Source organism: Candoia aspera, chromosome 1 (assembly GCF_035149785.1).
Source record: "Candoia aspera isolate rCanAsp1 chromosome 1, rCanAsp1.hap2, whole genome shotgun sequence".
NCBI lineage: Eukaryota > Metazoa > Chordata > Lepidosauria > Squamata > Boidae > Candoia > Candoia aspera.
In genome coordinates this window covers 253,414,406-253,431,999 of record NC_086153.1, presented here as the reverse complement: position 1 = coordinate 253,431,999, position 17,594 = coordinate 253,414,406, and the positions used below count along the sequence as shown (strand labels likewise).

The 17,594-nt window shown below is 38.0% G+C and overlaps 1 protein-coding gene across 1 annotated transcript in view; it reads left to right on the top strand.

Moving 5' to 3' along the window:
* QSER1 (glutamine and serine rich 1) overlaps positions 1 to 17,594 on the top strand; it is a 43,998-nt gene that overhangs the window by 10,090 nt on the left and 16,314 nt on the right. The window contains exons 2-5 of the mRNA XM_063289516.1: positions 7,710 to 7,819; positions 8,348 to 8,509; positions 10,174 to 13,707; positions 14,418 to 14,689. Of these exons, the coding sequence (XP_063145586.1) occupies positions 7,710 to 7,819; positions 8,348 to 8,509; positions 10,174 to 13,707; positions 14,418 to 14,689 (4,078 nt within the window). The remainder of the gene's footprint in view (positions 1 to 7,709; positions 7,820 to 8,347; positions 8,510 to 10,173; positions 13,708 to 14,417; positions 14,690 to 17,594) is intronic.

The following is a 17,594-nucleotide window of genomic DNA, read 5'->3' as shown; positions in this document are numbered from 1 at the left end:
GCAGAACAAATAGCTGAAGTATATTTTTGGTAAGGGGTATGGTAGTAAATGTTGGTGCTTATATTAACTGGAATTAACTGGGCCTGGTGATAATAACAAGGATTAACTCCTGGGAAAACAAAACAACAACAAAAAAGATTAAAAAATTGATAGAATCTTGGGAAGTTAGGAGAAGAAAACGTTAGGATTTTCAACTATTATATGTAATATAGTAAACAGTGGTGATAAGAACACAAGAAATATGTGTTGTTCATCAACATGTATAGTATATCAGCTCTCTACAGACTTCTACAGTATCTCTTACTATATAAAACAGGTCTTAATTCAACCCTATGGAGTAGGATTATATGAAAGATGATGAATGCCTACAATATAGAGACACCAGTGCTATGTTCCGAGGGCAAGGCAGGGAGAAGAGAACTGTTGTCTCTGACAACTGGCTCTGGCTTCTGGCGATCTTTATATCTTCGGCTTTCCCGCCTTTTTTGTGCAGGAGCCAATCGCTTCTCTTGCTGCTCAGCCCACCTTTCTAGCCTCCTTTCTTGCACACCGATAGGTGGCGGTGAATCTGCCTCCACCGATAGGTGGCTCTGGAACTTGCTGCTAAAGGCGCACTCTCGCTTTTTCTGCAATTGGCTGAACCTCCTCCTCCTCCTCAGCCTCCATCCTGACAACATCAAAGAATGAAGATAAAGGTATGGTTGGATTTGCTGGAATTTTGTGGTCTATGGCCTATGGGTAGCATAGTTCTTCCTAGTTTCTTATAGTTCTATAAGGTAAAGGTAAAGGTTTCCCTTGACGTAAAGTCCAGTCGTGTCCGACTCTAGGGGGCGGTGCTCATCTCCGTTTCAAAGCCTTGGAGCCGGCGTTGTCCATAGGACACTTCCGGGTCATGTGGCCAGCATGACTCACGGAACGCCGTTACCTTCCCGCCGAAGCGGTACCAATTAATCTACTCACATTTGCATGTTTTCGAACTGCTTGGTGTGCAGAAGCTGGGACGAGCAACGGGAGCTCACCCCGCCGCGCGGTTTCGAACCGCCGACCTTCCGATCGACAGCTCAGCGGTTTAACCCGCAGCGCCACCGCGTCCCTCTAGACTATAGTTAAAGACTATAGTTCTATAGTCTTTAAGAATTTATCAGGAACAGCATAAATAATACCTATTCCTGCTGAACAAAACCTGACATTTGTCCAGCTAAAAAGCTACTTTGGGTAATGCAGAACATTGATTCTGCATTTTTTAGGAGGATATTTTTTTTCCTCCTAATCTGAACAGTTGACCCACCTCATACTATAAAGTATGTTTCAGACTCCCTGATTCTCCCCAAATTACCATATGTTTCATAGGGATTGCTGTTAAAGAAACGGTACTGTGGTTCTTAGTAGTCTGTATACAGTTTATACCAGTTAATTGGTCACATTAATAATTATGAAAACAAGTTTGAAGGAAAAAATTTATAATTGTTGACATACAATCCTATATATGTATATTTACTTGGAAATAATTCTGTTGAGTTCAAACTATAATGGCAACGTTCACACAGCAAACTAAGCCAAAATTAAATCAATTACATTTGGTTTAGTATTTTCCATTCTACAGAAAAATAAGATTTGGGCTGCTTCCTTAAACTCTCAGTACATAAAAAAATGTTCATCTCTATGAGAGCTGATAAACTTAGAAAGCATTATTGCATGACTTAATGAGAGAACTCAGCTAACTTAGCAGTTAGGTTTATTTTAATTAATTAGTGTTTTTTGTCAAATGAAACATCGAAGCCTGCCTAGTTAGTTCATTCTATGAGCGGACTACTTGTGAAAAAGAGTACAGTTACCCCAAATTATAGGTTTGTTTGTTTGTTTGTTTGTTTGTTTATCAATCAATCAATCAAACTTTATCACAGCCCATCTCCCTCCCAAGGAGGGACTCTGGGCAGTTTACAATAAAAACAAAATTCAAATTCAAAACAATTATAAATACAATAAATACCATAAAAATAAAAATGTTATGGAATCTAGATGGCTGAGAGTTCTTTATCAATCCATGGGTGTAATAGGTCCATCAAAAATCACTCTAGGGCACTAGCCATCCCCAGGTATGGCTATTCCCCCTCCTGTTCCAAGCCTGCTGGCAAAACCAGGTCTTTAATCTTTTTCGAAAGTCCAGGAGCACAGGGGCCTGTCTCACCTCTGGGGGAAGGATGTTCCAAAGGGTGGGAGCTACTGCAGAGAAGGCACACTTCCAAGACCCCACTAGATGGAATTCTTTTACGGATGGAATCCATAACATGCCATCCCTGCATGACCAGGTAGGGCAGGTCGATGTAATAGGGATGAGACGGTCCCTCAGATATCCTGGTCCCATGCTGTGCAGGGCTTTAAAGGTGATAACCAACAGCTTGAATTGGACCCGGAAGCAGACTGGAACCCAGTGCAGCTCACGCAACAAAGGTTTTACTTGTACAAACTTGGAGCGCCCAAGATTGCCTATGCGGCTGCATTCTGGACCTGTTATAGCTTCCAGATATTCTTCAAGGGTAGCCCCATGTAGAGTGCATTACAGTAGTCTATATGGGAGATGACCAGGGCATGAGTGACTGTTCGAAGGGCCTCTCGGTCCAGGAAAGGGCGTAACTGGCGCACAACACAAAGTTGCGCAAAGGCCCTCCTGGCCATGGCTGCCACCTGCTCCTCGTAACTTGGACTCCCAAGTTACGCAGCAGGTCTGTCTGGGGCAGCACAACCCCATCCAGCACTAAAGGTGACAGTTTCCCAGAACCTGAGGTGCCATTAATCCACAGCCACTCCGTCTTTCTAGGGTTTAGTCGAAGCCTGTTGTTCCCCATCCAGGCCCCCAGGCACCTGGAGAGGGTGGTCACAGCATTACTTACTTCACCCGGGATGGGAATATATAATTGAGTATCATCAGCATATTGATGATACCTCATCCCATGGTGACAGATGATCTCACCCAGAGGTTTCATGTAGATGTTAAAAAGGAGCGGAGAGAGTACCAAGCCCTGCGGCACCCCACAAAAAAGGGGCTGCAGGCTGGATCTCTCGCTCCCTATCACCACCAATTGGAGGAAGGAGGTGAACCAGCACAAGACTACACCGCCCACCCCCAACTCCCTGAGCCAACCCAAAAGGATACCATGGTTGATGGTATCGAAAGCCACTGAGAGGTCAAGAAGAGCCAGGATGGATGCACTACCTCCATCCCACTCTCATCAGAGGTCATCCATAGGTGCGACCAGTGCCGTTTCCATCCCATAACCGGGCCTGAAACCTGACTGGAAGGGGTCTAGATAATCTGTTTCATCCAGGATCTTCTGGAGCTGCAAAACCACCACTTTCTCAACCACCTTCCCCCAAAAGGGGAGGTGGGAGACTGGATGGAAATGGTCCAGTACAATAGGGTCCAGCGATGGTTTCTTGAGGAGGGGGTGCACCAGCGCCTCCTTAAAAGCTGCCAGAAATACCCCCTTTCTCAAGGATGCATTTACCATCGCCTGGACCCAACCACACGTCCCCTCCCAAGCTGCCTTCACCAGCCAGGAGGGGCATGGATCTAATTGGCAAGTGGTGGCATTTAAAGTTGGGAGAATCCTGTCCGCTTCCTCAGGCTCAAGAGGATCAAACCGTTCCCAGATAACTGAGTAAGAATGTTCCCCGGGCATCTCCACATACCCTGCCTCATGCTCAGAGTCTAACTTGGAACCGTTCTGAGTGATTTTTTAACTCCTCAGCTCAGCCCTGTAGATGGATCTCTGAATCCCTTTTCCCCAAAAGGGATTGGGTAATCTTAGGTTAGATTAAAAAGTGTCTTGTGAGAGTGATAGGTGCATGAGCATGGCAGACATATTGAATTTTACCTTGTCACAGACACCTGTGGCATGGTCAGTAGCATTCCAGATAATCTCTTGACAAACAGCTTATAGAAGAGTGAGCAGTGAAATGTTCTTTCAACAAGCATTGTTCAGATTGTTCTTTTCCAGATTCAACCCTTCTGTTGGATTGGATGGGACAGGTAGAAACAACTGGAGAGAGATGGTCCCAAGCCATGAAGGGTTATTAGATGTTTGTTGGAGTGGTGTGATGTTTTTGACCCCATGTATGGCCTTTTGTAAGCCATTTAGAGTCTACAAGAATTAGCTGCATGGAAGCCTGATAAATAAATGAATTGAACTCATCAATACGTACACAATAAAGTAGGATTGTTACTTCCCATGATTTTAAAACTATATTTCTGTTGCTGCAGCTAAAAATCATTAGCCTTTTTGCAACAACAACATACTACTGATTCATGTGCAGATTTAATCAACTACTATTCCAGGATCGTAAGTAGTACTCCCAAACTAATTTGCCTCCATTCTCTTTCTCTGCTTTTAACTTTTGTCCTATCGTTTTCAGCCCTTTTCTTTCCTCTATTACAACCTTTTTGAATTTTATTTTTGCCTTCTAGATTATTAACTGTTCCACCTAGTTGTGTGTCATCTGATAAGCATTTATCCAAGTCACTAATGACAAAGTTGAAGAATGTTGAATGTTGTGGTACCCCACTTGATACCTTATTTGAATTTGATCAGGAACGTTTGATGAGTAGATTTGAGTACAGTTTTTAGTCAGCTGTCAAACTGCATGTCATCTAACCAACACTCAGTGGTAATCAGAATGTCATCGGATAATGGGTCAAATGTTTGCTGAAATCAACATATTTCATGATTATAACATTCCCACAAAGTGCTAAGTAAATTGCTGTTTAAAAAATGAAATAAGATTAATCTGATAATACTTGTTCTTGACAATCATGGCAATATTTATAGTTGAATTATTCAATGTTCTGCATTTGAATCTTTCAATATATCAGTGTCAGAGTGACAGGTTTGTAGTTCCTTTGTTCCTCTTTTCTCCCCTTTTTGAAGATAGCGATGTTTGCTCTTTTTCAGGGTTTCTCAGAGATAATATATAAAGATTCAGTTACTTTGGAGTCCTGGAATATAATTCATTTGGCCCGAGAGTTGTAAATCCATTCATAAACATATTTTTTTTCATTCTTGGGCTTCAGTTCTGCCCCTTCGTCCTACACTTCACAACTGCCTGGTAAAATACTTAGCCATCTTCTTAGAAAAGTGTGAGCTAAAATAAGGGTAGTACTACCTTTTCTTTGTACCTGAGCAGCTGGTATACTGATTCTTTTTCTCCTCCTTTTGTTCTGACCATATCCAAAGCCTTGTTTGTTGTTCTTAGCATCCATTAACAAACTCAGCTCATTCTGAGCGTTAGCCTTTCTGACACCATATCTTAAGTTATTTGTATTTACAGTTCCTTGTTGATTTAACCCTCTTTCCACCTCTTATATCTATCCTTATTTCCTTTTCAGTTCTTTGCTTTCTTTTTCTATTGAGTACAAAAAGCTGTGTGCTCAAATAATCTATATAAGCCAACATTAAATTAAGACTTGGGTTTATAGATGCTGGCTTACATGGATATACTGATCTGTAAACTTAGATTTGCATGCCTCAAGAAATGACAGACTTTTAGCTTAGTTTTTATGTTTGCACAAACAGAATATTAAATAGGAAGTAATCTGACTGTGTGCCAAATAATACAGCCTAGTATATTAAATTGTAAGTTCCTGGCTTAGTCAGATATAGTGTATATGCAAGACTATTGTCAGATAAAATTTTGATGTAATATAATTTTGATATAAAACAACTGCAGTAAAGTGGCATTGAGGTGCATGCTAGTATTTAGACCTATTGGCAGTATTTAACAAAATTTGGAGCATTGGTATTTTGCCATAACTGAAATGAGCAGTCTTTGTTAGATAAGTAATCTGCAACCATTGCCCAAGATGAAGAGAATACATCTGTGCCATGGGGCTTAATGGTACTGTCAAATGCAAAGGATAATACCTATGTTATGATGGCCTGTTTTCTTTCATATAACAGTCATGCTTCTGGTGCATTGGTAGCTGACAAAACATATTTAATACTTAATATGGAAATTATAGTTATATGGTATAAAAATGAAGATGAGTTTGATTTGAAAGACATTTACCTGTAAGAATTAATGAGAGCTTTTTTTTTTCTTTTTTCTTTTTAATGGAATTTATTTCTTTATTTATTCGATGTATATAGCCACCCATCTCAGACTAGCGACTCTGGGCAGCTAACAATAATAAAAACAGTCAACAATTAAAACAATACAAAAAATTAAATATAAATACAGCCAAGAGATCTTAAAAAATATCGGTGTCAGCACAACCATGAAACGGGGCCGTTTACACCCTCGGGGGCCCAGGCACAAAGCCAGGTCTTCAAGGCCTTCTGAAAAGCCAAAAGGGTCAGGCCATCCTAATCTCAGGAGGGAGGATGTTCCAGAGGGCAGGCATCACAGCAGAAAAGCATTATTTAAGTCATTATTTAGGAATTATTTGGAATATTGGTTTTTTTTTTTACATTTGCCATTAAATATTATTTTGGTAGTTGTCTGGAGAGCTAAGGATCACTTTTCAGACTTGAAGCAAGTGTTCTGTCTATTTGGGAAACCATGCAGCCAGCTAGTAACCATTACTTCTGAGATAGTGCTTTCAAATCTAATTCTACACAGTGTAAGATAAAAAGGAAACAGCCTTGCTGTTCATTTGTTCTTTCTTGTGTGTGTGTGTGTGTGTGTGTGTGTGTGTGTTTGTGGTTCCTAAAAAGTTTCTTTTACACTTCCATCTCATTTTTTGTGATTGATTTACTATAGAAGGTGATGTCTCTAAAAAGTGAAAATACTTTCATTATATACATTTAAATAATCTATACACACACACATTTAGGTGGTTTATCATATGCAGAGTTAACAGTTTTACTTGCTGTAATAGATACTGCGTTGTTTATATTTCCACCCAAAGTTTGGTATATCTTGACAAATCTTGGAGAAAACAGGGAATATCTTCACAGTTGCATTGAACATCAGAGGCACTTGACACAGTCTTCTCCTTCAAATTCATGAAATAGGGTTTGTTGGTTTGAATCTGCTTCTGAGATACTTGGAGAACCTAGAAAGATCAGAAACATCTCCCTGCACTTCTTCTGCTTGGAGTTCTAAAGGCCGATTGGGACTTGCTCTCTGTTTTGCTTCTAGAGTCTTGAGTATCTTTCAAATGTGAGGTATTTCCAAGAAAAATCCTTACTTCTGCTTGAAGGTTAAGAACGGCCATGAGTCCTTTGACTCACATTTTTTGGACCTAGCAATGCTTTCTGAAGCTACCATGTGAAATCAGAGGTGTATTTCTGTTTCTAAAGAAGGAGACTTGCCTATGAAAGGTAGTTATAGATGCTGTATGTATAGCTTTTTAGAAATTTGAAAGACATTTAAGGTTGTTTTATATATACTTGAATGCAAAATTAAAAACTAGGATAAATATTCATACAATTAGCAATGCAGGGAACAGAACAGTAAATAATATCTTACAATCACTCTGAAATACAGAAAGGTAATCTCTCTCTGTTTTGGATGTGCTAACTACATTACAGCATTACCAGTATATTGTTGCAAAAGGATTCTAAGTTATAATAATTTGTACTCTTCCAGATCAGTCACTGCTCAACCACTAAAGTTTAAACTTCGAATATTAATCTCTCTAACATGTTTTGGTTAATTGTCAGAATTTTATCTTCATGTGTGTTCTCTCCCTTTTTAATTGTCTTCTGAAGTTTAAACTATGGAGGAGGACATTCATCACACTCTGAAACGGATCTTCTTAGACAAACGTATACAACTTCTCAGCAGCTTCCTGTATATTCTACCACACCCCATCCTTCTGGTAATAATAATTTATGAAATGAATGCCTTCTAAAATAGTTTAGAGCTGAAAAATGATAGAATACATTTCATGAGAATTACTGAGATGTATGTTTATAATCTGTATACCTGTTAAAAAGTTTGGGATGGAGCAATTTTTCTGATCCCATTTTCTTTCTTGGAACTCTTAGCTTTTTGAAAGCACGGGAATTTAGAGAAGAGTGGAATTGGTGAAAATTGTCCATTCCCTCCCTCATTTCATCTTTCAGCTAATAGTGTGCTAAATACAACATAAATGAAAGTTTCCGTAGATACTTTGTTATATTATTGTCTATTTCCTCTCTTTAATTACTTTCAGCAACTTGTATGGTTAATTAAGTAAACTACCAGAACATTGTGATAGAGCTTTTTGGCCATTACCAAAACTCAGCTAGAGTGTTGTGATTGAGCTTTTTGATTGGACATTAAAGCATTGAGGTATATCTCCCTATGAATGCTTGTGTAAGTCTTAGTATCACATCACTCATGTGTGATATACTTTTTCGTATAGGTCTTCCTGGAATTTTTGATAATACTACGCACAGTGGCAATAGCAACACTAAAGAAACATCAGTTATGAATTTTCTCTCTGCAATTGAATCTCGCAATACTCAGACTGTTTCTTCAGGAACAACTCTTTTACCACAATTTAGGGCTCCCACATGGCAACCAGGTGACATTTTCCTAATACTTTGGTAATCATGTCAGCATATCTCTGTGTAAAAATCATTAAAGAGTATAACATTGGCTTAGATCTAGAGCCATTCTTCTCTGAATAGGAAGCTTCTACAATCCACAGAAGACTTCTAGTTCACTGGATTGGGGATTGTGCTTGTGACAGTGGGAATAGATGGAGAAATTGCAAAACTCCCAATGTATTCTACTGTGGGAATATTTTGAGTATAATTCTACTTGTGAATACTCATGTTGGCATAATAAAAAATGAAGCCAAAAAAAAAAAAGATAGTTTCCAATGGGATGGGAAAGATTCCTGTCTCCTATAAAGCAGTGTTTAATAGCTGAAACTGTCAAGACAGGAACCAGTGGTACTAAGGCTGGTCTGAATCATAATGTCAACATTGAACAGATGCCTTCCAGTCTCAAGGTTGGGAAAAGAATGATCAAAAGTCCATTGACTCACAAGGGCGGGAAGAAAAGGCTTAAGATTTAAACCGTGGGACTGATGTACATATAGGGCTTGAATTTTGTGTTCTGTAATGGGCAAGTTTTATTTATTTATGTATTAAATTTATATGACCACCCATCTCAAACAAAGTGATTCAAGGTAAAGTATAATAAAACCAGCAATTAAAACGTTCTATTAACACTAGTTAAAAACAATGAACATAAATAAAGAAAGATCATGAGAGGGAAGATATTGCATATAATACAGCCAGCGCTCAGGCTCCCTATTACCAGGGGATCCCCAGGCTTGCTGATAAAACCAGGTTTTAAGGGTTTTCTGGAAGGTCTCAAGGTTTTGGGACTAACCTCACCTCAGGAGGGATGCCATGGCAGAAAAGGCTTGTCACCTAGGTCCCATCAGATGGAACTCCCTCACAGACAGAACCCACAAATGCCCTTCCTGCTGGACCTGATGGGTTGGGTAGATGTAATTGGAAAGAGGCAGTTCCTCAGATAACCTGGTCCTATGCCATGTAGGGCTTTAAAGGTCAAAACCAGGACCTTGAATTGGACCCGGAAGCACACTGGTAACCAGTGCAGCTCACAGAGCAGAGGGGTAACGTGTCCTTCTCGGAGCACACATAACTGCCTGTGCCACCACATTTTGCACCAGCTAAAGCTTCTGGATACTCTTTAAGGGCAACCCCATGTGGGGCAAGTTGAAATAGTCCATTCGGGAAGTGACCAGGGTATGAGTATATATGACTTCCTTGTGTTTTCAGTGAAGTAATTTACCTAGCATTGTGAAGTTTGTGAAGCTGTTGTTGTTACCCTGTGGGGTTAGGATTCCTGAAGTCAGCTGAGTTTCTGGACTGTAGAGATTTTGGTTGGCCTGAAGTCTAATACAGTCCTCTCGGTTTCTATGTTAGATGTAAAAGGAGGATGAAGTGTTTCACCCTATCTTCATCAGTCATCTTAGCACGGGGTAGAATAATTGAAAAGATTCTATTTTGGTACTGCTTGCTAAATCTCATGCAAACTCAGAATCCTGAGAGAACTTAGCACTGCCTTTGAGTGCATCTGGTTTTCAAATACAGAGGTAAAATATTTTCTGTGATTAGGTTCAAGACTAAATGAAATGGTTGGTTACCAGTTTTATATTTCCCTTTTCATTATAACTAATTACATCTCTTTTTATGTTTTTTTAAGCAGGCATGCATTCATCAACTGAGCTTTTTGTTACTGGAACCCTGCCAACATCTGGAACCTTTCCATCAACCTCAGTTTATCAACATCCCAATGCTTTTAGCAGTAGAAACTTTGTTACTACCCCTTCTCTAACACTTCAGGATACAACTTTTAGTGCAACCTCAAATGGGCTTCTAGCTGCTCATGACCCTTTATTGCAGATCAAGACATCCCAAGGCACAGTTCCCCCTGCACTGACATTTGAACGTCTGGGAAGTTACGTATTAAGTACCACCATACCACCACAGTCTTCAACATACCGTTCTGCTCAAGAGTCTGCACCACACCTCCTACAGCCACAGTTCAGTTTATTGCCTTCATCACTTGGTGGAGGAGCTCAGCAGACTCCACAGGTGTATAGCTCAACCCTGTTTACTGGTTCCACTGCCTCCATTGAAAGAGCACTGCAGCGTGAATGTAGTGTAATTAAACACCATCAGCGGCCTTCAAACACACAGTCTGTTCAGGCACAACTGACTGGTTCACAGCATTCCTTACAGAACTATTTACCAAGTACAAGTGAAACTGATTTTCAGGATGCATCCCGCCAATCATCTTGTAGCCCAGCTGGTGATGCTACTCAGGTGAGCAGTAGTGGTCCACAGCAGAAAACCTCTCAGGTTTCAGTGGAGCTTGCTCAGTCATATTCATCAGCAGTTCCATCACCAGGTTTCCCATCTGTTTCCACTACAAAGGCAAAACAATGTTCCACAAAGCAACCACCAAGGTCAACAAAGACCCCTAAACCACAAAGTGTAGCCCCTCCTGTACAGACACAAAGCTATTCCAAAATTGCACAGAACCAGAACTCTGTAATAGCTGGTCAAGCACAAATCTATTCTACAGCACAACTTCCAAGTCTTTTGTCAGTAAGTCAGTCACAAAATTATGTTTCAACGCAGTCACAGAATGTGCCACCTGTTAGTCATGCCCAAGTATTCTCTACCATCAAGATTGAGAAGCTACCATCATTATACAAAACACTTGCTTTTGCTGGGCAATCACAAGCTGCTACTTCTGATAGCCAGGCACTAACTTACACTTCTGATCAACAGGTATTGACCTCAGTTTCAAATAACAACTTCTCTGGGCAAACAAGGGATCTTTCTTCAAGCACCCAATCTCAAAATTATTCTTCTAGTCATTCTCAGGGTATGTCAACAGTTAGCCAGCCACAGATTAGCTATTCATCTCAGTCGCAGGTCTTGTCAGTTGTTAGTCCTTCAGAAACATTTTCTTCTTCTCATGTCCAAAACTTGTCAACTACAAGCCCTCCCCAGAACTATATTTCATTACATTCTCAGGTACAAGAGTCATCCTCTCCACAGTCTCAAAAATTTTTGCCAGTTGTACAGTCAACTCCTTTTGAAGTAACACCTAATTCACCAGCATTGCAGAACAACAGATCTTCCTCAGATACAAAGTCATATATTAAAAGGAAATCTGATCCTAATTTGTATCAAACATCTAAACAAGATGATCAATTTCCAGTGCATGATTTGCAGGCACTGCAACAGCAAACATCTCTTGATTCCTCTCCTCAGAGACTTGCTGATGGTGAAATTAATGCTCAGGATACAACTTACAAAGTTTCCAAAGCAGATAATCGCTATTCTCAAAGTGTAATCAGAAGTAATTCTCGTCTTGAAGATCAAATTGTTGGGCTTACTTTTCAGGGGTCAAAAAAAGATGAAACAATGGTTAACTCAGTGGCACAAATCAGCCATATTACTAATACAGTGAGCCATGATATTAAAAAAGCGACTAATTTACTGTCAACAACGCAAGTAAATGCAAACAATAAAGAGCTTAGCCAGCAACAGTCTCTTATGCACAAGGTACATGAAGTTAAAGCCTCAGAGCAACAGGGTCATGTTGTTAGCTCACCACCTCAGCTTCATGCTCAGGCCATACGGCATAGCCATCAGCTGTGCCTGCCTACTCCACAGGTACTTCTAGAGCCTGCCTGTGATTTACAAATGCTTCAGCAGTCAATATTGCAATCTGGCTTAGGATACACAAAAAGTGTTCCACAAGTGCCGCACCTTATGAATTCTCAGTATCTACAAGGAGATGGTCATGTGATTCAAAGTAACGGGAGACATTCTCAGGAGCAGATTCATTCACAACACTCTGAAGTTTTGAAAATTAACATTTCTGAATCATCAAAGCCACTACAGCATCATTTGACATCAAAAGATAATTTTGGGCAGCCAAATCATGAATCTAAGAATCAGTTTGTTTCCCTCAGTTCTGTATGTTTTCCAGAATCTGTACTTCTCAATGATGAAAGGAATATACTGTCTAATGTAGATGATATCTTGGCAGCCACAGCTGCAGCTTGTGGGGTAACACCATCTGAATTTGCAAAATCAACAGCCAATGAAGATGAAATTCATTCGGCTGAAAATGGAGATAGTCCTAAATCTCAGTTCCATACAATAGATGTTAGACACGTGACTCCTAGCTTCAGCTCATCACCTGCAATTTCTGGAAAGCCACTAAGTGTAAACAATATTTCTTTAAATGGAGGTCACATTACCCTAAATTTAACAGCAATGTCTACAGTACAGACAAAAGGCAGGAACCTTGACCGACAACACATTGAGATTTCTGATCAAAGTATTCCTGCTAGAGTTACAACAGTTGAGCTTGAAAGAAGGCAGGAACAGCTTAAGCAACAGTCCAGCACCAGGATTGAATCTGAAGCTAAAAATGATGTTCATGTGGATGGAACATTAAACATGAAAGATATAGACCTTATTTCAAGTACTAGGACTCTAAATGAAGAGATTGCGGTGTCAAACACAGATTATAACATGGCAAGTGACAAGGCTGAAACTCCACTGCAACAAATATCTATGCAGCATCCAAGAAATGAAAATGTTAATGCTGAAGACAAGAGCCATTTTTTACCAGAAGAGGACCTTCAAAAGCAAAAGGACAGAGGACAAAATCAAATCAAAAATGTCAATGAAGTTGATGCAAATCAGAAGCAACTGAAACGAAGTGGGCAGTGCAAACGTCAAAATTCAAGAGGAATTGATGCCAGCTTGCCTTATTCTCCTGTTCCTGAAAACTGTCATGAAACTTACCAACATCAAGAAAAAATGAGGCAGAAAATTAAAGAGGTGGAAGAAAAGCAACCAGAAGTTAGAACAGGATTTATTGCATCATTTTTAGATTTCTTAAAATCTGGACCCAGACAGCAGTTTTCAGCACCTGCTATCCGTGTTCCTAATCGTGTGAGAAGACCTGTCACCCCCATTATTAGAGCACCTTGTCAGCTGTCAATCTCAAAAGCTCAGACAGCAACAGTTCCTTCATGTTTTGATTACTATGCTGAAAATTCAATTACAAACAATTATGAAGAACCTAAGATAAAGTCAGAAGCCCTGCCTTTTTTTTCTTTTGATAAAGATAACATGGGGAGCAACAATGATCACCAAAAGAGTGTAAATTCTCCATTATCAACAACTGATAGAAGGATAAAGTCAGGTAAAGATTACTATGCTTGTGACTAGACATGTGATTTTAATTTAAATGTAGCTTTAAAGATAAACTTAAACCAGTCCAGTTTTCACTCAGTAAATAGCTGTTCTTTGAGTTAATGAGCATTTTGGGGGATTCAGAAATGTTTTGAGGGTAATTTAGTTTTTAAGATTGTTGGAAGTGCTTTTAAATGTCATTTAATCAAAACAGTTAACGAATTCATGCTATATAGAATTTGCATTAAAAAAAATTTTTTTTACAGGCTACCTCAATTGCTTGCTTAAACTGAAATCACAATAACCTACCAAAATGAGGAATTTTTTTAAAAGCTTCTACAAATAATTTTAGATTTGCCCATAACATAGATAATATATACATTTAGAAAGTCCTATGGGAATTTGTTTGCTTTTTTCATTTAAATATCTTCAGCACATTATTTTTCCATGACAAGGTCAGATATGTAAATACATTACTTTTATTTGAAAGGCAAGATAAATGTTAAGCTTTATTTTTTTTCTTGTACCCTCTACTGATTTTTTAACTTAAAGCAGATCTATGAAATATATTCAGGATTTCCAGAATATGAGAAATCTGCTAATGTTATCAGGGCAGCTAATATTTTGCATTCAGCAGTAATGTGTAAACTAAAATATTTGTGTTATAAATGTGAAAATGAATTCAAATTCTTATTGTTAAGTGCTTGTTGTGTACTTCAGAAATTGACAACACTGTTTCTCAAGCCATCACTAATACTGATGTAAAGAAGGAAGCTTCCCATGTGACTGTTACTGTGGCAGATGCTCAGGTGAAAACCTGTTTAGCACAATTTGAAAAGGAGAGTGTTGTTACAGACCACTTAGCAAAACCACAAGCATTGGTTGCAATAGAAGGATATGTTGAGGATGACCATGGAGACAGTGAAGGCGAAGGCATATACAGAGAGCGTGATGAATTTGTAGTGAAGATTGAAGATATAGAACCATTAAAGGTAAGTCATCCATTTTAATCTGTAATCTGTTTTTTATATTTTAATCTTATTTATTGTTAAAATACTGAGAGACAAAAGGGAAATGGTGACTCATCAAATGGTGACTCTTTAGTGGGAAAAAAAACTTAAATATGTTATAGTAGCTGAATGAACTGAATGTAACCCGCCCACCCAGAAAAAATCCAGAAAGATTTGTGCAATAAACATAAACCCATATAGCAATGTACTGCACCATCTTCTCATGTTTCAAACCCAGAGATTTCAAAAATATATATCATCCTCATAGCCTCATACTTCTTAAAATTGGAAGGTGACTTTCTTTTCTGTTGCATTGAATTATCTTCTTTGCCATACCCCAGGCTCAAAAGTTTTAGCTTTGGATAAAAGAAACTCAGTACCATTATTTTTAAATTTTAAAAAAAGTATTTTCGCAATTTTGCTGCTTGGGTTCTTTGATCTGATGTTTTTACTGCCACTGAAATTCTATATTGGTTAAAGGTCTTAAAGTGATTAGCTGAGGTTTCTAAGCCAACAAGCTATCTCCATCAGAATTTGAAAGAAATGAATGAAAGTTGTGTTAATTATTTTCAGGATATTCCACAATTATTTGTGGAATAATGAGTTGGGATGTCCTGTTCTTGCAAAACCATGGCAGATAGGCTTAAAATTAAAACTATTATCTTTTGCCCTTAAACAAAAATGCATGTTTATAACACTTCAGGGAATATTTAAGTCTGGTTACAGTTGCCTTGCTATTGGGCGTACAATTCAGGAGTTGAGATATTAATTTAGAAAGCTTGGGCTTGTACTACAAAGGTCTGACTTTAGACTGAAATTCACAAAATTGTCAATATAGCTTTAAAATAGTTACTTGTCAGAGATACATATTCTCTTTCTGGATATCCCAAATATTTGAAACCGAGATGTTAAGAATTACAGGTATTTCGTGCATAGGGTAGCTAAAAGAATTATTATGCATCAGCAGAATAAATCTACACCTGATCTGCAGCAGTAGATTTCCAGCATATGGAACGTTAACATTTTTGTCAATGTTTGAGTTAGTTTTTTGGGTTGAATTGTTTTGTATTGCTACTACATTCCCAATAGTTCAGATCAATGTGTATAGAAAAAAAACTGGAAGATTAAAAACAACCTAAGAATACTCAATGTGTGGCAGAATGATATAACTAAGATTGTATGGCAAGGGTAAAAACCAAGAATTAAATAAAAAACACTTTAAGATGCAAAAGAACAAGGAGGATTGGGACTGCCTGATTTGAAATTGTATTTTGCAGCCTGCTGCTTAGTTTGGATGAAAGATTGGGTTTTGCTGAGAAATGAGAGAATTTTAGAATTAGAAGAGCACAATCTGAGGTTTGGATGGCATGGTTTTTTACGGTATGATAAGGTTAATGTAGATTTTAAGAATCATTATATTAGAAGTGCCATATTGAGAATATGGAACAGATATAAACCCAGAGTGTGCCCGAAAATGCCTTTATGGGTCTCAGCACAAGAAGCATTTTACAGGAAAGAAACAGCAGGTAAAGAGAAATGGTTAACTTATCAAGAGTTGATAGAACAAGAGCATGGACAATATAAGATGAAATCAAGAGAGCAATTGACTGCAGAGGGATTTAGTTTTCAATGGTTTTGGTATGCACAGTTAAGAGAAAGATTTAAGGTAGATAATAGGACATTTGGAAGTGAGGAGCAGAAGACAGAATGTGAAGTTAAACTATGTACAAATGATGAACATGTAATTGTTAAAATGTATAAATTTTTATTGAAATTTGAAATGGAAGAAGAACAAGTGAAAGGCTATGATAAAATGAGCCAAGAACTTTGGACACAATATACTGATGGAACAGTGGGAAAATATGTGGTTAAAAGGATTGAAATTTACATTATAATTTAAAAGAAAACATGACAGTCATATAAATCTATTAGAAATATATATGTAAATAATATTTGCACTAGATAAGTATATATAGAATTGCCATTGTTTTCTCTTATAATGACATATTAATGTTTTTTTCCTTTGTTGTATTTCTTTCACTTTTTTGTTAAAGCACTTAGGTGTTTTTTTCTCCTCTTTTTGTAATTCCTTTTTTTTAATGCTATAATTTAAAAGAGAATTTTTATAAAATGATGTACCATTGGTATATGACTTCAGAAAAATTGTCGAGAATGTATAAAGGTACTTCAAATTTATGTTAGGAATTTCTGGGTTCAAATACGTATAATGATACAAAGAATTCTAAAGATCAACATTCAGCTGAAACCAGAACTTTTCTTGCTTGGATTAATGGATCGACAATTAGAAAAGAACCATGGAAGATTATTTTTATATATGATTACTGCTGCGAGAGTATTATATGCACAAAAAAGGAAAGATTCTGAAATACCCGCAATGGAGGAATGGTTGGTGAAGAGGACAAAATTAGCAGAGATGGCAAAATTAATTTGTTTGATTAGAGAAAGATCAACATTTATCGGTGACTAGGAACCCCTTGCTTTTTGCTGAAAAAAAGAGAAAAATGAACTTGTGATTTATGGGTTTGAAGATTAGAAAGGGTAGCTTAGGGAAAGAAGGATATTATGTTGTAACCTTGAGAAAGTAAAATATAAATGCATTTATAAACACTGTCAAAAATATCAGAACCTGCTTCTTTATAATCTTATCTTTTCTATTTCTATTTCCTATTCACTATATTTCTTTATTTTCTTTGTTTCTTTTCTAATATTTGTATTGTTTTTAGCTGGTCAAAAATATCTCCAATAACAGTACTTAACAATATGAATTATAATGGCACTGACCCAGCATAGGTAGATACCAACACCTAATATATCCCATAGCCAGATTTTGCTTCTTTTTGGAAACTCATTAGGGAGGAGGTAGTTC